General features: G+C 43.1%; 1 protein-coding gene and 2 long non-coding RNA genes across 3 annotated transcripts in view; 1 reads left to right on the top strand and 2 right to left on the bottom strand.

Moving 5' to 3' along the window:
- LOC310762654 overlaps nucleotides 1–3,809 on the bottom strand; it is a 30,484-nt gene extending 26,675 nt beyond the window's left edge. Inside the window, exon 1 of the long non-coding RNA XR_014548110.1 lies at nucleotides 3,300–3,809. This is a non-coding gene — a long non-coding RNA (uncharacterized lncRNA). The remainder of the gene's footprint in view (nucleotides 1–3,299) is intronic.
- Nucleotides 1–16,936, bottom strand: part of LOC310762668 — an 80,270-nt gene that overhangs the window by 43,975 nt on the left and 19,359 nt on the right. The window lies entirely within an intron of this gene.
- On the top strand, nucleotides 7,775–8,475 carry LOC310762626 (small ribosomal subunit protein mS25-like; the record flags this gene model as incomplete). Its single annotated transcript, XM_083613976.1, has 1 exon — nucleotides 7,775–8,475. One exon carries the CDS (start codon nucleotides 7,775–7,777, stop codon nucleotides 8,294–8,296), a length of 522 nt encoding a protein of 173 aa, XP_083470102.1. The 3' UTR covers nucleotides 8,297–8,475.

The following is a 16,936-nucleotide window of genomic DNA, read 5'->3' as shown; positions in this document are numbered from 1 at the left end:
TTGGGTAAGGGGAAAAGAGAATCTGGAAGAACTTTTCTATTATTATTTATATATAAAAAAGGCCTTGAAGAGAGATGTCTGGAACAGGAAGCAACCCTTACAGTTCACCATTCCTTTTGTGTGGTTGAGACATCATAGGCTGTTGTCATCCATGCAAAAATGTGTGAACAAGTTCTTTTTAAAATACAGTACATGGGTCTGGATTCAACTAGCAGGTCCCACTAGCCACACAAGGCCTTCTGAGAGCCAGTGTGGTGTAGTGGTTAAGAGCGGTAGTCTTGTAATCTGGGGAACCGGGTTCGCGTCTCTGCTCCTCCACATGCAGCTGCTGGGTGACCTTGGGCTAGTCACACTTCTCTGAAGTCTCTCAGCCCCACTCACCTCACAGAGTGTTTGTTGTGGGGGAGGAAGGGAAGGAGAATGTTAGCCGCTTTGAGACTCCTTAAAGGGAGTGAAAGGCGGGATATCAAATCCAAACTCCTCTTCTTCTGCTGGCACAATGGGACTTCCCACCCTGTCCTCCTCATACGTACACACACACACACACACACACACACACACACACACACACCATTGCCTCTGGGAGGATTGTTCCACAATGTATGCAATCTCAAAGCTACAGTGGTACCTCAGTTAAGAACTTAATTTGTTCTAGAGGTCCGTTCTTAATCTGAAATTGTTCTTAACCTGAGGTACCACTTTAGCTAATGGGGCCTCCCACTGCCACCGCACGATTTCTGTTCTCATCCTGAAGCAAAGTTCTTAACCCGAGGTACTATTTCTGGGTTGGCGGAGTCTGTAACCTGAAGCGTCTGTAACTCGAGGTGCCACTGTACATTGAATGCCTCCCATGATTAGCTAGTTCATAGCATCATAGAATTATAGAGCTGAAAGGGATCATGAGGATCATTAGTCTAACACCTCATGCAATGCGGGAATCTTTTGCCCAGTGTGGGTCTCAAGCCCACAACCGTGGGATTAAGAATCTCATGCTCCTAGTTACTATTTATATTTATTAGTCGCTTTATAAAATACATACTGTTAAGTTGTGGGGGAACATATCAGACGACACAGCGATTCTTCCAAAGCAGCTCTTTATTTGTAAGCTGGAACAGAACTAACTGAGGAGCTCAGTCAGCCTGCTTATATAAAGCTCTAGAACAATGTAACTGTTGCCATTTTCTAAAACTATCCAATCACTGAACGTCACTTTCGATCCTTCATTTGCATAACTATCTACAGTATCCCCCTGCTGGCCCAGGGTGAGAACTTCAGTACATAACATATACGTTAGCTAACCTACAATAAGGTGCATTTTATCAATGCCACAAAGATTCAGACGACCAGTTTTGTCCAGTTTTGTGATGGCTCGCTGTCGCCATTTCATCTACGGTAGTTAAGACAGAAATAATGAATCAGCTGCCTGCTCATCTGCCAATCCCATCCAAAGCTGTCGGATTACTTGTGCTGGCGCTACATTTATATGGCCACTCAGGTGAAATTCAGCTCCTCCCTCCCAATCATCCACCAGCTCTGTCATATCCAGGGCTGCCCAAGACACTCTGCTGCCTGAGGTGAACCAAAAAAATAGTGTGCACCACTGGGAACTGTAGTTTATTAAGGGTGCTGGGTCAGAGCATGTATAGGGAATATCAAGCCTCTCTGCTGGGGCTCAGACCTGCTTTGCACCCTCCTTATGATGGTAGTGGAAAAGCATTCCTCTTTCTCCCTTCCCTCTCCCCCCGCCTCCCAAAAAACATGCCTCCTCTTTCGATTCTGCAGACTGACGTCTCTCTTGCATTTGCGCCATAGCTTACTGGCTGCAGACTGAAGCTGTTCTCTTGCAAAGCTGGGAACCTGCCTGTTAAGTTGTGGGTAAACATATCAGACGACATAGCGATTCTTCAAACAGCTCTTGTTTATTCACAGGCCAGAACAGAACTGAGCTGAAGGGTTCAGCCAGCCTGCTTATATAGAGCTCCACTAGAACGCAACAGTAACCATTTTCTATAACTATCCAATCACTGAACGTCACTTTCGATCCCTTATTTGCATATGTGGACCTGAACTATCTACAGTATCCCCCTGCGGGCCCAGGGTGAGAACTTCAGTACATAACACTGCCCATCAGGAGAAAACTGCACACATAGGTAGAATGGAACTTGCTCAGAGCCAGGGGTGCCAACTTCAATAAAATATTGGAGTGGTCCCCTCCCGCATAATCAATCTCATGACATGGTGCGCACACACCATTTGAATGGCAGTGCCCATCAATTTTTAGAGAAACACCCCAAAAAATATTTTATTGGGGGGAGGTCCAAAGTCCCCTTGGCCCCTAGGAGTTGGCTCCTTTGACCGGGACTCTGTGGGTTAGTGGAAGGGAAAGGAAGGGAAATGAATATGGCATGAAATGGGAAGGAAAAATGTCATGGTGAAGCAAGGGGCACTAAATGGAGAAGGAAAATTGGGGGGTCGGGCAGGAGGAGAGGGAGAGCAGGGAAGTCAAAAAGCAAGGAGGATGAACTGGAGGGAATGCAGGGAAGCCAGGAAGCAAGGAGAATATTTTTTATTTATTTTCTTACTTACTTCTTATATGCCCTTCACCCTAAGGTCCCAGTGCAGCTTTGCAGCATTAAAAACAATATTAAGACAGTTTGGACTAGATGGGCTATGGCTCATGGGTAGGTAAACTAAGGCCCGGGGACTGGATCCGGCCTGCAGACGGTCTGGGAATCAGTGTGTTTTTACATGAGTAGAACGTGTCCTTTTATTTAAAATGCACCACTGGGTTATTTGTGGGGCATAGGAATTAGTTGATTTCCCCCAAAAAAATATGGTCCGGCCCCCCACAAGGTCTGAGGGACAGGGGACCGGCCCCCTGCTGAAAAAGTTTGCTGACCCCTGGGCTATTGGCTTGATCCAGCAGACTGTTCTTATGTTCTTAGTGAGATACTGCGCTGTATTTTGCAACAGACCACACGACTTCGAATGCATTTCCTTGACTAAGCATTATTTAACAACAGAAAAACAGCAGATGACTTATTAGTCATGGAAAAAATTGTGTTTGCAGAAAAGCCTATATACACGTAAATAGAAAAAGATCTAACTGAGAAAGATACAGTCTTAAAATTTTCCCACTGTGCCTACGAATTCTGAGAAAACTAACTTCAAAATTAAAATACTAAACTTTTCAAGATATGATTTCAAGACAACTTTTCAAGAGTGGAACAGCTGGTTCACAGAAAAACAGGCTGTGAGAACAAGATTTTCAAAAGAAGAGGCTGAGTAGCCAGACTTACCACACTGAGTTGAAAAGAAAACAAACCTACGGCAAGGATACTCCAAGCTCTACCAAAAGATCCCAGACTTGTTCAAGTGGACTACTTGGAACTGTTGAGTGGTAAGTTCTGCTGTGTGGAGACATTGTCTTTGTGCGTTTAATCTGACAGTTCTCTCTGCTGCAGCTGTTCACCACACAGATTTGCAAAGTCTTTTCTTCCAGGGTTCACATCTGCCTATTTTTTTAACAGCTGCCAGATTAGAAGCAAAGACTGAGTTTACACAGCAGTGGATTGCAGCCTGCCCAAAAGGTTGTCCTCAGGCTTTTCAGCAGGCTAGAATCCACTACTGTCTGTAAACTCCGGCTTTTCTTTCTAATCTAGCAGCTGTTAAAAATATGCAGTTGGGAAGCAAATAGTGTGAAAATCAAAAATGTGGGTGGCTTGTTTATCTCCCCCCTTTTAATCTCATGATGGGACAATTTTCTCCATTTGTGAGATGGTGAAGTCCTTAAATAAGACTCTGCAAGGTCAACCTTACATATTATTTGTTATGTACATAATTTATATGCTATCTTGTTATTCTAATTTAATCGCTAGATAAGGACAATCACTTTGCGTAGTGGGAATAGAACAGAATAGATGCTCATTCATTGGTTTCAAAACTGGCAAGCAATGGTTGGCTGCAGTGTCATGGACTAGCTGTAGTTTCCAAACTGTCTGCAGAGTAGCCGAAGTTTGAAGTTACCAGGGCATGGATCATTGTGACTAGTCTCCCTCTGTCTACAGTCAGCACATCAGCCTCAGCGGATAGAAAGTCCTTTGTGACACCAAATCTAGTTGAGTTTCAAGAGATTGTCATACAGGACTCCTTGACTACATTATAATGGCAACATGACTATAACTGTAAACTACATATTGCAGAAACCACAAGAAGCCTTAGAAAGGTTTAAAGAGTTTTGTGACAAGGTTAAGAATGTTCATGATGCTAACATTGATGGTCTTTTCACAGATGAAAAGCCAGTTTTTCTTTTACAGGATTTTCAGGATTTCCTGGATAAGAAAGGGATAAGGCACAAGACTGATGTTTCTGCAGGAGCATGGAACAAAAGTGTCTGTGTGCAAGTGAACAAAGAATTGCAAAATGGGATGAAGGCGCAATTGCTGAGTTCACATTTGCCACATGAGTTTTGGGCGGAGTCGTTATTGTGTTTTTGTTACTCGTGGTTGAGAAAGGTTTCAAAAGGTTTGGGATGTTCTCCTTTTGAAAAGCTATTCCACAGAAAACCTCCTGTAGCCCATTTTAAGGTTTTTTGGTCTCAAGTCAGGACTGAAGCTCCAGGTGGAGTAAAGAATGCCAGAGGCATTTTTGTGGGTTGTGAAAAGGGTCTCTACAGAGTAATTTTGTCTGAATCTGGTCAGGTGATTCTCACAAAATTTCTAGAGAGTGCTCCTGAACAGGAGAGAGTAATTGTTCACACTTTTCCCACTGAGGACAATTCAGATGATGATGATGATTTTACTGATTACAGTGGTACTGAGTGTGACAGTGAAAGCTCAAGGAGCTCAGTTGACACAGTCATTGAGAGGAAATCTCACACAATGGCTAGACCTTCACAGGTGAAGGATGAACCACTGTTTACTATTGGAACTGGTTCTCCAAAGAGTCCTGAGACTGAACCAGTGAACAGAGAGGATCAGCACCTCATACGCAGGTCCGAGAGAGTTACAAAGGGTGTACCACCCAAGAGGTATTCAAAAGAGTTTGCTAACTCAGCTGTAGCATGTGTTACTATTGTTGACAACTCAAGACAGGTTGAAGCTGTGTCTAAGTCAGAGACAAAGACACAACAGGGAGTTGCTAAGTGTAACACTACATTCCCTAGCCAAGGTAATGCAGATGCACTCATTCCTTGGATGTCAGACAACCAGAGAGGTACACTGGGGAAACCAGTGGCGGGTAGTTCCAAGGGTGGAACTGAAACAACAGGGGATTGTTGCCAGTTTCCCCTGATATGGGCTTGAATTCCCGACACTAACTCCATGCAGTTAGCTCCAAGTATGATTGCAGACACTTCTGGTTCAGGCTGGTTATCATAGGTGCCAACTCCCTGGGGCCCTTGGTGCCAGAGCACTCACAAAATTCCCTATAAAGGGGCCGGGCACTCACAAATTTCAGTGCCAGGGCCATGCACGCTGTATGGCACCCACAGTCCCGGGCACCTATGGTTGCGGAGCCAAACTGGCACTCCTGCTAGTTATAACCATGCCAGGGGGGAAAAGAGATCTCCAGTTATATTTATAATTGATCAGGACTACATGGGTATCTACTGCTATATGAGGATATTTTTTTTCATTTCATTTATTACGGCCATAGGCCCATACAGGTAAAAACAACATATAAATAACAGCTTGTGCCGTAGGGGGAAAAAAGCAATCGCTAAAACACCACTATAACAATAAAATACTATAAAATACTATAACAATAAAATACTATAAAATGGCCTTAATTAGCTTGTAGTGCTCCTTGGCGTCGCTTTTGGGAAAGGACAGCAACTAGGAACCTAGCCACCTTCAGGGTCGTGAGGATAAATAATACTGATAATATGAGGATAAATAATACTGATATGCTTTTATGAGGCTGCTGTCATAATTTATATGACAGTGCTGCTTACATATTTAAATAAGCGTACATATTTAAATAAGCAAAATATTTGGAATGCAAAATTCTGTAGAAGTATGAAAGATTATTATTAACAGCTTGAATGCTGGCATTACATGAATATTATTGTTAATGTTATTTATAAAATTTGCACACTTCCTTTCATCTGTAGATCCCAGGGTGGATCACAGCATTAAAATACAGTGGTACCTCGGGTTAAGTACTTAATTCGTTCTGGAGGTCTGTTCTTAACCTGAAACTGTTCTTAACCTGAAGCACCACTTTAGCTAATGGGGCCTCCCATTGCCACTGTACCGCTACTGCACGATTTCTGTTCTTATCCTGAAGCAAAGTACTTAACCCGAGGTAATATTTCTGGGTTAGCGGAGTCTGTAACCTGAAGCGTATGTAACCTGAAGCGTATGTAACCCAAGGTACCACTGTACAAGATAAAAACACAAAACACACAATAAAAACGATAACAACCCAATAACCCCACTCCCCACACCCGCTCCCACTAACACATCCCAAAGTGCACAGGATGTTAAACAGCCAAAGGCCCTGGCTGTTAAACAGCCAATGTTTTTGCCTGGCCACTAAAGGTATATAATAACTATAGCATGTTTCTTTTACAGCACCGGTATGGAAATGACCCAAGAAGTGAGTCAGGAATTGAACTGCAACACCACTAGCAGTCAAGAGATATTTCTTACTCAAGCACTTATTTATATCCCCATTTTCTGCTTTGGAGTCGTCCTGAATGCCTTGGCCTTGAAGATATTCTGTTGCACTCTGAGCAAGTGGACTGAAACGAGAGTATACATGACCAACTTAGCCATTGCAGATTTTTTGTTGCTTTTTACTTTGCCTTTCAAGATGGCTTATAAGACAATCAATGTGACTACACTGTGTTTGGCCTTTGAGTCTGCATACTTCATTAACAGGTATATGAGCATCTTCCTTATCACCATCACAGCAGTTGATCGATACATTGCCATAAAATATCCCCTCAAAGCAAGGCATATACGGTCCCCTCTGAAGTCAGCTGTTATCTCTGGGTTTCTCTGGGCCTTGATGATCAGCATTGGATATGTAACTAAAAAATTTGAGAAACGAGCTTCATCAGGCACTTGCTTTAGAAGGATTTCCAGAGAACCATCAATGTATGTCTTTGCATCTGTCATTTGGGGATTTTTTATACCATTAACTATTTTTAGTTTCTGTTCCATTCAAATCACAAAGAAACTCGTGAAGAAGAAGAAAACAAACCCATATGAAGAAAAGCGCATCCAGAAAGCAATCAATATCATTTTTGCAAATATGAGCATATTTGTCATATGCTTCTTACCTATTCATCTTGCATACTTAATTCGGTCCATAGCTGACTTCACTGAGGCCAGCTGCACTAAGATAGAAAAAATTGACAACTTTACAAACCTTGCAGGAATTATTGCCAACACCAACTGCTGTTTGGATGCCATTTGCTATTACTTTGTGAACAAGGAATTCCAGGAAGCTTCCATGAAACTAAAAACCAAATATCTAACACAACAGAAACAAGGCACTGAAGGTCAAGACCTAAAGAGTGCATGCCCAGATATACGTAATGGTGACAAGTGCACTACCACTCAAAATGCTGTTTTTTCTGCCCCCCAAAGTGCTCCAACAAATAATGTGCCATTATTACTGCTTCAATGCAGCTCTTCTCAATTACTTCTCAATACAGTGGTACCTCGCTCCCACCCAGGTGGGTCAGAGCAAGGAAGTTGCGCCGCCGACTTGTGCCGCTGCCCTTGGCTACAGGGTGTGCGCGGGGCTACTGGCTGCCGCTGCCATGCCAATGAAGAGCCGGTTCCCCATCCGCAGGACGCTGCAGTACCTGAGCCAGGGCGACATCATCTTCAAGGATGCCATGAAGGTGATGACGGTGAACTGCAACACGAGGGGGCCTCTCAGCAAAGGAGCCAGAAAATTTGTATTTTTCAACATACCTCAGATTCAGTACAAAAACCCTTGGCTTCAGATTGTGATGTTTAAGAACATGAAACCACCTCCATGCTTAAAATTCTATTTAGATACTGGAGAGCAAGTCCTGGTTGATGTGGAAGAGAAGACTAACAAAGAGATCGCAGAACATGTTAAGAAAGTTCTTGGTAAAAGTGAGGAGGCACTGCAGGGAGAAGCACAAGAGCAAATGAAGCTACGGCATCCCACAACATTTGGCCCCAAAAAGTACCACTTGCGGCAATGTATGTGTGAAATTGGAGGCCATATTGCCTGCCCTGGTAATGTGCCATTACCAAAGGAGATGACTGGGAAATATAAAACTGCCATGAAAGAGAGTGCTGCTTCCTAAGCCAACTTTCTACAGCAGGGAGTAAAGCATTCAGACTGACAAGAAAGTGGGCATCTTAACACTGATGACAACACATTGGTCTTTTTACAAACCACCATTTAAGTAACAGAAAAATATCTGGACTTACTTAAAACAAGTAAGGATGAATCTTTTAAATAAATTATGGAATTAAAAAAAAATACAGTGGTACTTCTAGTTAAGAACTTAATTCGTTCCAGAGGTCTGTTCTTAACCCAAAACTGTTCTTAACCTAAGGTACCACTTTAGCTAATGGGGCCTCCTGCTGCTGCCATGCTGCCACCGCGTGATTTCTGTCCTCATCCTGAAGCAAAGTTCTTAACCCGAGGTACTATTTCTGGGTTAGTGGAGTCTGTAACCTGAAGCGTTTGTAACCCGAGGTACCACTGTACTGATAAAGTTGTGTTACCTCCACCAGCAGGGAATTCATGCGTGGGGTGTAATGTCTCTATACACAGAACACACCGTGCATCTCCCCCAGAAGTCCCTCAGATATGCCATTATCCCTGCATAGAAACTCAGTCCATCTTAATGGCCAGTGTGTTTGTAAGTAGGCTAGTGGGTCATGAGCTATCTCAAGCAAACACAAGGCACTTGGAGACAAAGGGTGCCAGCTTGCTTGCAATGCAAGCTGCCTGACTCAATCAGCAGACTCCTGGCTTGGCACTATCAGCTAACCTCCCCACTGCCAACCTGGTTCCAAAAAACCTTATGAAATTCAGGTGTCAAGACTGTGGCCTTCATTCTAAGCAACTTGTCTCATGGGGAAAGACTTTGTATCTGCCCTATATTATTTTACTAGCTCTTCTGAAAGGAACCACCACCCTCTTCCAGAACTGGACCTCTTGTCCCTTGCATTACCAGCAGCAACTGTTCTTTTACTCTATCCGAATGCCATGACCAAAGCAATAAGTGAAGGATAAAAAAGGTAAAGGACCGCTGACAGTTAAGTCCAGTCGCAAACGACTCTGGGGTGGCGGCGCTCATCTTGCTGGCCTTCCGATCGGCAAGCCCTAGGCTCAGTGGTTTAGACAACAGCACCACCTGCATCCCTAGGTGAAAGATAGCAGATGTTTATTATAGCTTGATCACGGACTCAATAAGCAATGATTTCATCCCTCAGAACAACAATTGATAGGCTCCTATAGCAGCCCGTACGCAGAGCTTTCGCCTGTCTCCGTTGATGCGTTTCCAAGCCCCTTTAATATGTTGCAAACATTAACATTCTGAGACTAGACTGCAGTGCCGCTTTAAGAAATGGCTACCTTGAAGCCCTACCCCAAGCCGTCCGCATCTAAAAAATGAGCCACCTTTTCAACAGGTGTCCGAACACTAGCTAAGATTTTTTTTTCTTATTCGTTGCATTTGTATACTGTCTTTTTGCCAAGGCACCCAAGGTGGTTTACAGTTTATAAGGGCTGAAAAAAAATGATAGAACAGGCGAGGGAGAAGTCCAAATGGAGAATGCGCTGATGCTGTGTTTGCCTGTGTCCCTCAGTCTCCACTTCCTCCCACAGGGCAGAGGTTGTCCATCTAACTATGTAGAGATTAATTAGTATAGTAAGACCGTACTTTCGCCAAAGGTTGTAGCAAATAACCCTAGCTTACATAGTGGGATGAAGAACCAGCAGTCTGTAGGCTGGAAGTGGCCTATGGAGCCTCCTCAACCAGCATACAACCGGCCCACCCCCATTCCCTCTATGAAGGTTTTAGGCTGAAAAAGCCCCTCCTGGAGTCAATAGGAAGCCATTTTCAAGTTGAATTATGGCACTGGGGAACATTTACAGGGGATTGCAACTGAGGAGGTTGACCACAGTGGTTCAGTTAGGAATGAAAATGGCAGGCCCTCCAAGTGTCTCAGATTTTCCAGGGACAGGCCTGGATTTACAGAAGCCATCCTGGTTTCTGATTTGATTCCAGAATGTCCTGCTTTTCCTTACGATAGTCCTATTTTCATCAGAGAAATGTTGGAAGGTATGGAATTATGTGACCGCCGAACCAAAGAGATAAGTAACTATACAATCTTTAGAAGACATCTGAAGGCAGCCCTGTATGGGGAACTTTTTAAATGTTTAATGTTTTTATATATGTTGGAAGCCGCCCAGAGTGGCTGGGGCAACCCAGTCAGACGGGTGGAGTAAAAATAATAAAATTATTATTATTATTATGAACTAGGACGTCCCTATTTTCACTGGAAAAATGTTGGAGGGTTTGAAATAGTCGTGTGTGTGTGTGTGTGAACTGCACTTCAGTTCATAAATGTCCATGCCACAGTACGGTATATTTGTCAGTTTTTAAGTTGCCACATACCTCCTCGTTTAGTTGTCATTCAGTGTTTGTGGGAAATTCCACTTTTATTTTTAGCATCACTTGGTTTCAGTTGTACCCACACATTTAACTCTTTGTTCTCTTCAACACTTTGCTCTCAAGAGAAAAATATCACGTTAATAAGGGGATGGAAAAGCGATGGCTCACTGAATGTTGTTGGAATACAACTCCGATCACCCCAGACTATAAGCCACGCTAGCTGGGGATGATGGAAGTTGGAGTCCAATAGCATCCTACAACCCATTTTAATGTTTATTTGTTAGTTACAGTGGTACCTCAGGTTATGAACTTAATTCGCTCCGGAGGTCTGTTCTTAACCCGAAACCGTTCTTAACCTGAGGCGCGCTTTCGCTAATGGGGCCTCCTGCTGCTGCCACACCACCACCGCGCAATTTCCGTTCTCATCCTGGGGCAAAGTTCTCAACCCGAGATACTACTTTCGGGTTAGCGGAGTTTGTAACCCAAAGTGTTTGTAACCCAAAGCGTTTGTAACCCAAGGTACCACTGTACCTGTCTATCTCCCATACAGCTATTTGCTTGCAACCAAAAAGGGCACGTTATCTAAGCATTATCAATGCATAACTACAGCTAGGGATTTCTCGTGTACTGTAGCCTTTCTCTTTCATGTTTTAGTTTAAATGTTATTACAAACAATAAACATAAACCTAGCAATAAATATATTTGCTTCTGCTGTTGTAAATCACTTATTTATTTTTTAAAAAACACAAGTTTTTCTGAGAAGTAGAGCATCACGGTCAGCAGCTAACTGCTTGGTGTAAAGTTTTTTGTTTTGTTTTGCACTGGTTTTTTGTTTTGCACTTTGGGGGCACTGTTTACTGAGTAGTTGTGCGACCAGAAATTTGGAAAAGAGGAAACCAGTGGTTCTTTTTACTTTTTCATTTCATTTACTCAGGGTAAGGGAGGAAGGAGATTGGTAGCTTGCTAACTAGTATAGTTTCTGAATAATTCTGACTGCAACCAGGAAAAACATTAAAGTTGCTCTACTATGTAATTTTCCACAGAGCATAGCTACAACACCAAAGATATGCATCTCTCTGACAGCATTTGCATATCTTCCCCTTCTTCCCACAACTAAGTACCTAGTAGTGGTGGTGAAAAAGTGTACTTTATATTTTGCCACCACTACAACACCACCTTGAATTCACCACAACTCCAAAAGGGTGACATTTAAAAAGAAACACAAACAGGAACTCTGGTCTGCTTGCTTCCCTCTAAAAAGAGGAAATAAAATATGTGGTGAAGAAGTTTACGGTTTGCGTGCCAGTTGTTTTTCAACTCGGGTTTTCCTCAGCAGTGAATCATGAAAATGGCATGGCTTGTGGGGAGGTCAAATAATGAACTCAACTTCAGAACAAAAGGCTAAGTTAATAGTTAATAATGTGATGACAGAGGAATTTAAGATAGAGAAAGGGACACGACAAGGCTGCCCAATTTCCCCATTGCTTTTTATTTCGGTTCTGGAGGTTTTGCTGAATATGATTAGCCATGTTCAAATATATAAAAGGATGTCACATAGAGGATGTCACATAGAGGAGGGAGAAAGGTTGTTTTCTGCTGCTCCAGAGAAGCGGACACGGAGCAATGGATCCAAACTACAAGAAAGAAGATTCCACCTAAACATTAGGAAGAACTTCCTGACAGTAAGAGCTGTTCGACAGTGGAATTTGCTGCCAAGGAGTGTGGTGGAGTCTCCTTCTTTGGAGGTCTTTAAGCAGAGGCTTGACAACCATATGTCAGGAGTGCTCTGATGGTGTTTCCTGCTTGGCGGGGGTTGGACTCGATGGCCCTTGTGGTCTCTTCCAACTCTATGATTCTATGATTCTATGATTAGAAGGGACCGTCTGATTAAAGGTATTCAGGTCGGAGCTAAACAATATAAATTGAAAGCTTTTGCAGATGACCTACCGTATTTTTCGCACGATTGGACGCACCGGACCATAGGACGCACCTAGTTTTCAGGGGGGGGGGGGAATCAAGGAAAAAATATGATTCCCCCCCCCCCGCAGCTCTGGGAGCTGTGGACAGGCTGCACGCAGCCTGTGCGCTACTCCAAGACCTTCTCCCTACTTTTGCGGGAGGTGGCGGAATTCCCCCACCTCCCGCAAAAGCCCACAGGAGCCCCGCGTGACTCCTGCGGGCTTTTCGACCAGGAGGGAGAAGGGACTGAAACGGCCAGTCAGTCCCTTCTCCCTCCTTGGGGAAAAGCCCCCAAGAGCCGCTCGCTCTTTAAAGGCTGCGCAGCTCCTGCGGGCTTTTCTGCGAGGTGGGGGAATTCCCCCACCTCCTAGAAAAGCCAGCAAAGCCGCGCAGCCCATTTAAAGAGCGCACAGCTTTTGCCTGCTTTTGCGAGAGGTGGGGGAATTCCCCCATCTCCCGCAAAAGCCCGCAGGAGGGAGAAGGGACTGACTCGGCCAGTCAGTCCCTTCTCCCTCCTTGGGGAAAAGTCCCCAAGAGCTGTGCGCTCTTTAAAGGCTGCGCAGCTCTTGCAGGCTTTTCTGGAGGTGGGGGAATTCGCAGAATTCCCCCATCTCCCGCAAAAGCCCACAGGAGGGGCTGCTTTCCCCACCGCCAGCCTCGAAGCCGGGTTGGAGAGTAGCGGGAAGGCGTTGCGCGCCTTCCTGCTGCCCCCCATCCTCTGGGGCAGGCGATGGGGGAAGCGCTGCTTTCCCCACCGCCAGCCTCAAAGAGCAGACTCTCCTGGCTTCAGCGGAAGCAACGCAAAGCCTCCGGAGCGCAGGCTTCGGAGGCTTTGCCTTGCTATCGCTGAAGCCAGGGAGCCTGCATTCGCTCCATAGGACGCACACACATTTCCCCTTCATTTTTGGAGGGGAAAAAGTGCGTCCTATAGAGCGAAAAATACGGTAGTTTTGACGTTACAGGAGCCAGAATCTAGTACGAAAAGAGTATTAGAATTGATTCAAGAATTTGGTCATGCGGCAGGATTTAAGCTGAACAAGTCAAAAACTAAAGTGCTTGAAAAAAATTTAACACCGATTGAGAAAGAGAGGTTTCAGAAGGAGACTGGTTTAACATTAGCTAAGAAAGTAAAATATTTGGGGGTTAATATGACTGCTAAGAACTTAAACTTATTTAAAGATAACTATGAGAAATTTTGGATAGAAGTGAAAAAAGACTTGGAAATATGGTCAAATTTGAAGCTTTCCTTGTTGGGTTGAATTGCAGCTATAAAGATGAATGTATTGCCAAAAATGTTATTTTTGTTTCAATCATTGCAAATATTGGACAGGATGGACTGTTTCAAGAAGTGGCAGAGAGACTTCCAGATTTGTCTGGCAGGGCAAGAAGCCTAGAATAAAATTTAAAATATTAACTGACGCAAAGGAAAGAGGTGGATTTGCCCTGCCAGACCTTAAACTTTATTATGAATCAGCAGCATTCTGCTGGTTGAAAGACTGGCTGCTTCTTGAGAACACAGACATTTTGGACCTAGAAGGTTTTAACAACGTTTTTGGATGGCATGCATATTTGTGGTACGACAAGGTTAAAGCACATAAAGCATTTAAAAACCATATTGTCAGAAAAGCATTGTTCAATGTCTGGATAAGATACAAAGATTTACTGGAAAATAAAACCCCAAGGTGGTTGTCACCAATGGAAGCGAAGGCTCAGAAAAAGCTCAATATGGAGGCCAAATGGCCGAAATATTGGGAAATATTGGAACAAGAAGGAGACAAATTGAAATTGCAGAGTTTTGAGAAATTAAAAGATAAAGTGCGAGACTGGCTTCATTAATATCAAATAAGAGAGGCCTATAATTTGGATAAAAAAATTGGCTTCCAGGTAGAAAAATCAAAATTGGAAACAGAACTGTTAGATCCCAAAACTAAGATACTTTCAAGAATGTATAACTTGCTGTTAAAATGGAATACGCAGGATGAAACGGTTAAATCTGCTATGATTAAATGGGCACAAGATATTGGTCATAACATTATGTTTGCTGACTGGGAACAGTTGTGGACCACCGGTATGAAATTTACGGCATGTAATGCCTTAAGAGAGAATATTATGAAAATGATTTACAGGTGGTACATGACACCAGTCAAGCTTGCAAAAATATATCATTTGCCCGATAATAAATGTTGGAAATGTAAAGAAAATGAAGGTACATTCTTTCACCTTTGGTGAAAGGCTTTCTGGGAGATGATATATAATGAAATGAAAAAGGTATTTAAATATACCTTCCTGAAGAAACCAGAGGCCTTTCTCCTGGGCATAGTCGGCCAATTGGTGCCAAAGAAGGATAGAACTTTCTTTATGTATCCAACAACAGCAGCAAGAATACTTATTGCAAAGTATTGGAAGACACAAGAGCTACCCACCCTGGAAGAGTGGCAGATGAAGGTGACGGATTATATGGAATTGGCGGAAATGACTGGCAGAATCCGAGACCTGGGAGAAGAGTTGGTGGAAGAAGACTGGAAGAAATTTGAAGACTATCTTCAGAAATACTGTAACATTAATGAATGTTAAAATGATGTTGGATTGAAAATAAGTGGCATTAGCAACAAAGTTAATAAGAATATGCAAAAATGAATTGATAATGGATGAAAATATAGAGTTATAATATGTTAAGATACAGAGTTAAGATAAACGAAAGAGGGTAAGGATTTGCTGATTTGATTATTTAAATGGGAATACAAAAAGGGGAGGTGTGAGGAGGCCAAGGAAATAAGCAAATGAGTTCAAAGTTACAAAAAACGGATTTGTTTTTAATTCTTTGTTAACTATTTGTCTTTTGTATTTTGTATTTTTATTCCTCTTTTTTCTTTTTCTTGTATTTTTCTATGTTCTCTTTTTTGTATCTTTTTCTTTTTATATGACCTTTTTCATTTTGTAAACTTATGTTTTTGTAAAACTTCAATAAATATCTTTTTTAAAAAAAAAACAAATAATGAACTCAACGACCCTATGGGAACCCTTATCTCATTTGCATTCCATTCTATTCAGGGAATAGATTTTAAAAGAACATGTACTAAAAAAGATTCTATATAATTATTAGAACCTCCTTTCTATGATTTGTTCTTAGTCATCCATTTGAGCACAAACTGGTTGATGTGCACAGGTTTGTATGACACTGAAGATCCTGGTCCAATGGTTATTCTAAAAATGCTAAGCGATGTGGTGAAAGGGCTGTTTTCCAACGATGGATATTTAAGACTGATTTGCTTGCAGATTAGATACCAGTTAAAATGCAGTTTGGCACATTTGTTTACTCACAATGAGGGCTCTTAGACACATTTATTTCTCTAGATTTAACTGCCATAAGGCACTAGGGGCTCACAACCCTGTGGTGCTTGACTTAAATGCACAGCTGCAACCGCAGGAGCTGCCTGCCCATTCCACGCTGCTCTTCCTCCTCTGGAGTTCTCATGGAGCACGCCAAATGGGTGTTTTCTGCCAAGGGGTGCCCACTAGCTCCTCGTTGGCCTCATCCGGGGTCATTGTTAGGAAGGGTCAAGCTCTCTGGCTCCATGTGGGCACCATACTGATGCTCTACCACCCCACCCACTCCTCTCCTTGCAGGCTCCCTGGTGCTGCATGGCCCTGCTGCAGTTTGTGCAATTTATGCAGAATTTGCCACCAGACTGGCAGTTTGGGGGACTCAGTGTGTCACGGCAGGCAGCCCCTCTCCTTCTGGAATATTAGAATTGTAGAGTTGGAAGAGACCCCGAGGTTCACACAAACACACACACATACACACCACAAGGCCAGAATCTCAGCTAAAGATGGCCATTCAACCTCTGTTTAAAAACCTCCAATGAAGGCGAATCAACCATCCTCGGAGGTAGTCTGTTCCACTGACAAACAGATATTACCATCAGAAAGTTCTTCCTAATGTCTAGTGGGAATCTCCTTGTAATTTGAATCCATTGTTTCGAGCCCTGTCCTCCGGAGCAGCAGAAACAAGCTTGCTCCATCTTCCATGTGACAACCCTTTAGATATTTAGATCATATCTCCTCTCAGTCTCCTCTTTTCCAGGCTAAACATACCCAGCTCCCTCAACCATTCCTCATAAGGCTTGGCTTCCAGATCCTTTATCACCTTGGTCGCCCTCCTCTACACGTGTTCCAGCTTGTCGATATCCCCCTTAAAATGTGGTGCCCAGAACTGGAAACGGTATTCCAGGTGAGGTCTGACCAAAGCAGAACAGAGTGATTTAGAAATACTTCTCTGTGTACATCAACAGCTGGCAGCAAGGTTGGATACACCAACATTCTGTATTTTGTGTATTTGCCTTGTAAATACCTGCT

The sequence above is a fragment of the Podarcis filfolensis genome (genome assembly GCF_964270895.1).
Source record: "Podarcis filfolensis genome assembly, chromosome: 5".
NCBI classification, from domain to species: domain Eukaryota; kingdom Metazoa; phylum Chordata; class Lepidosauria; order Squamata; family Lacertidae; genus Podarcis; species Podarcis filfolensis.
This window is presented reverse-complemented; position numbering and strand designations above follow the sequence as displayed.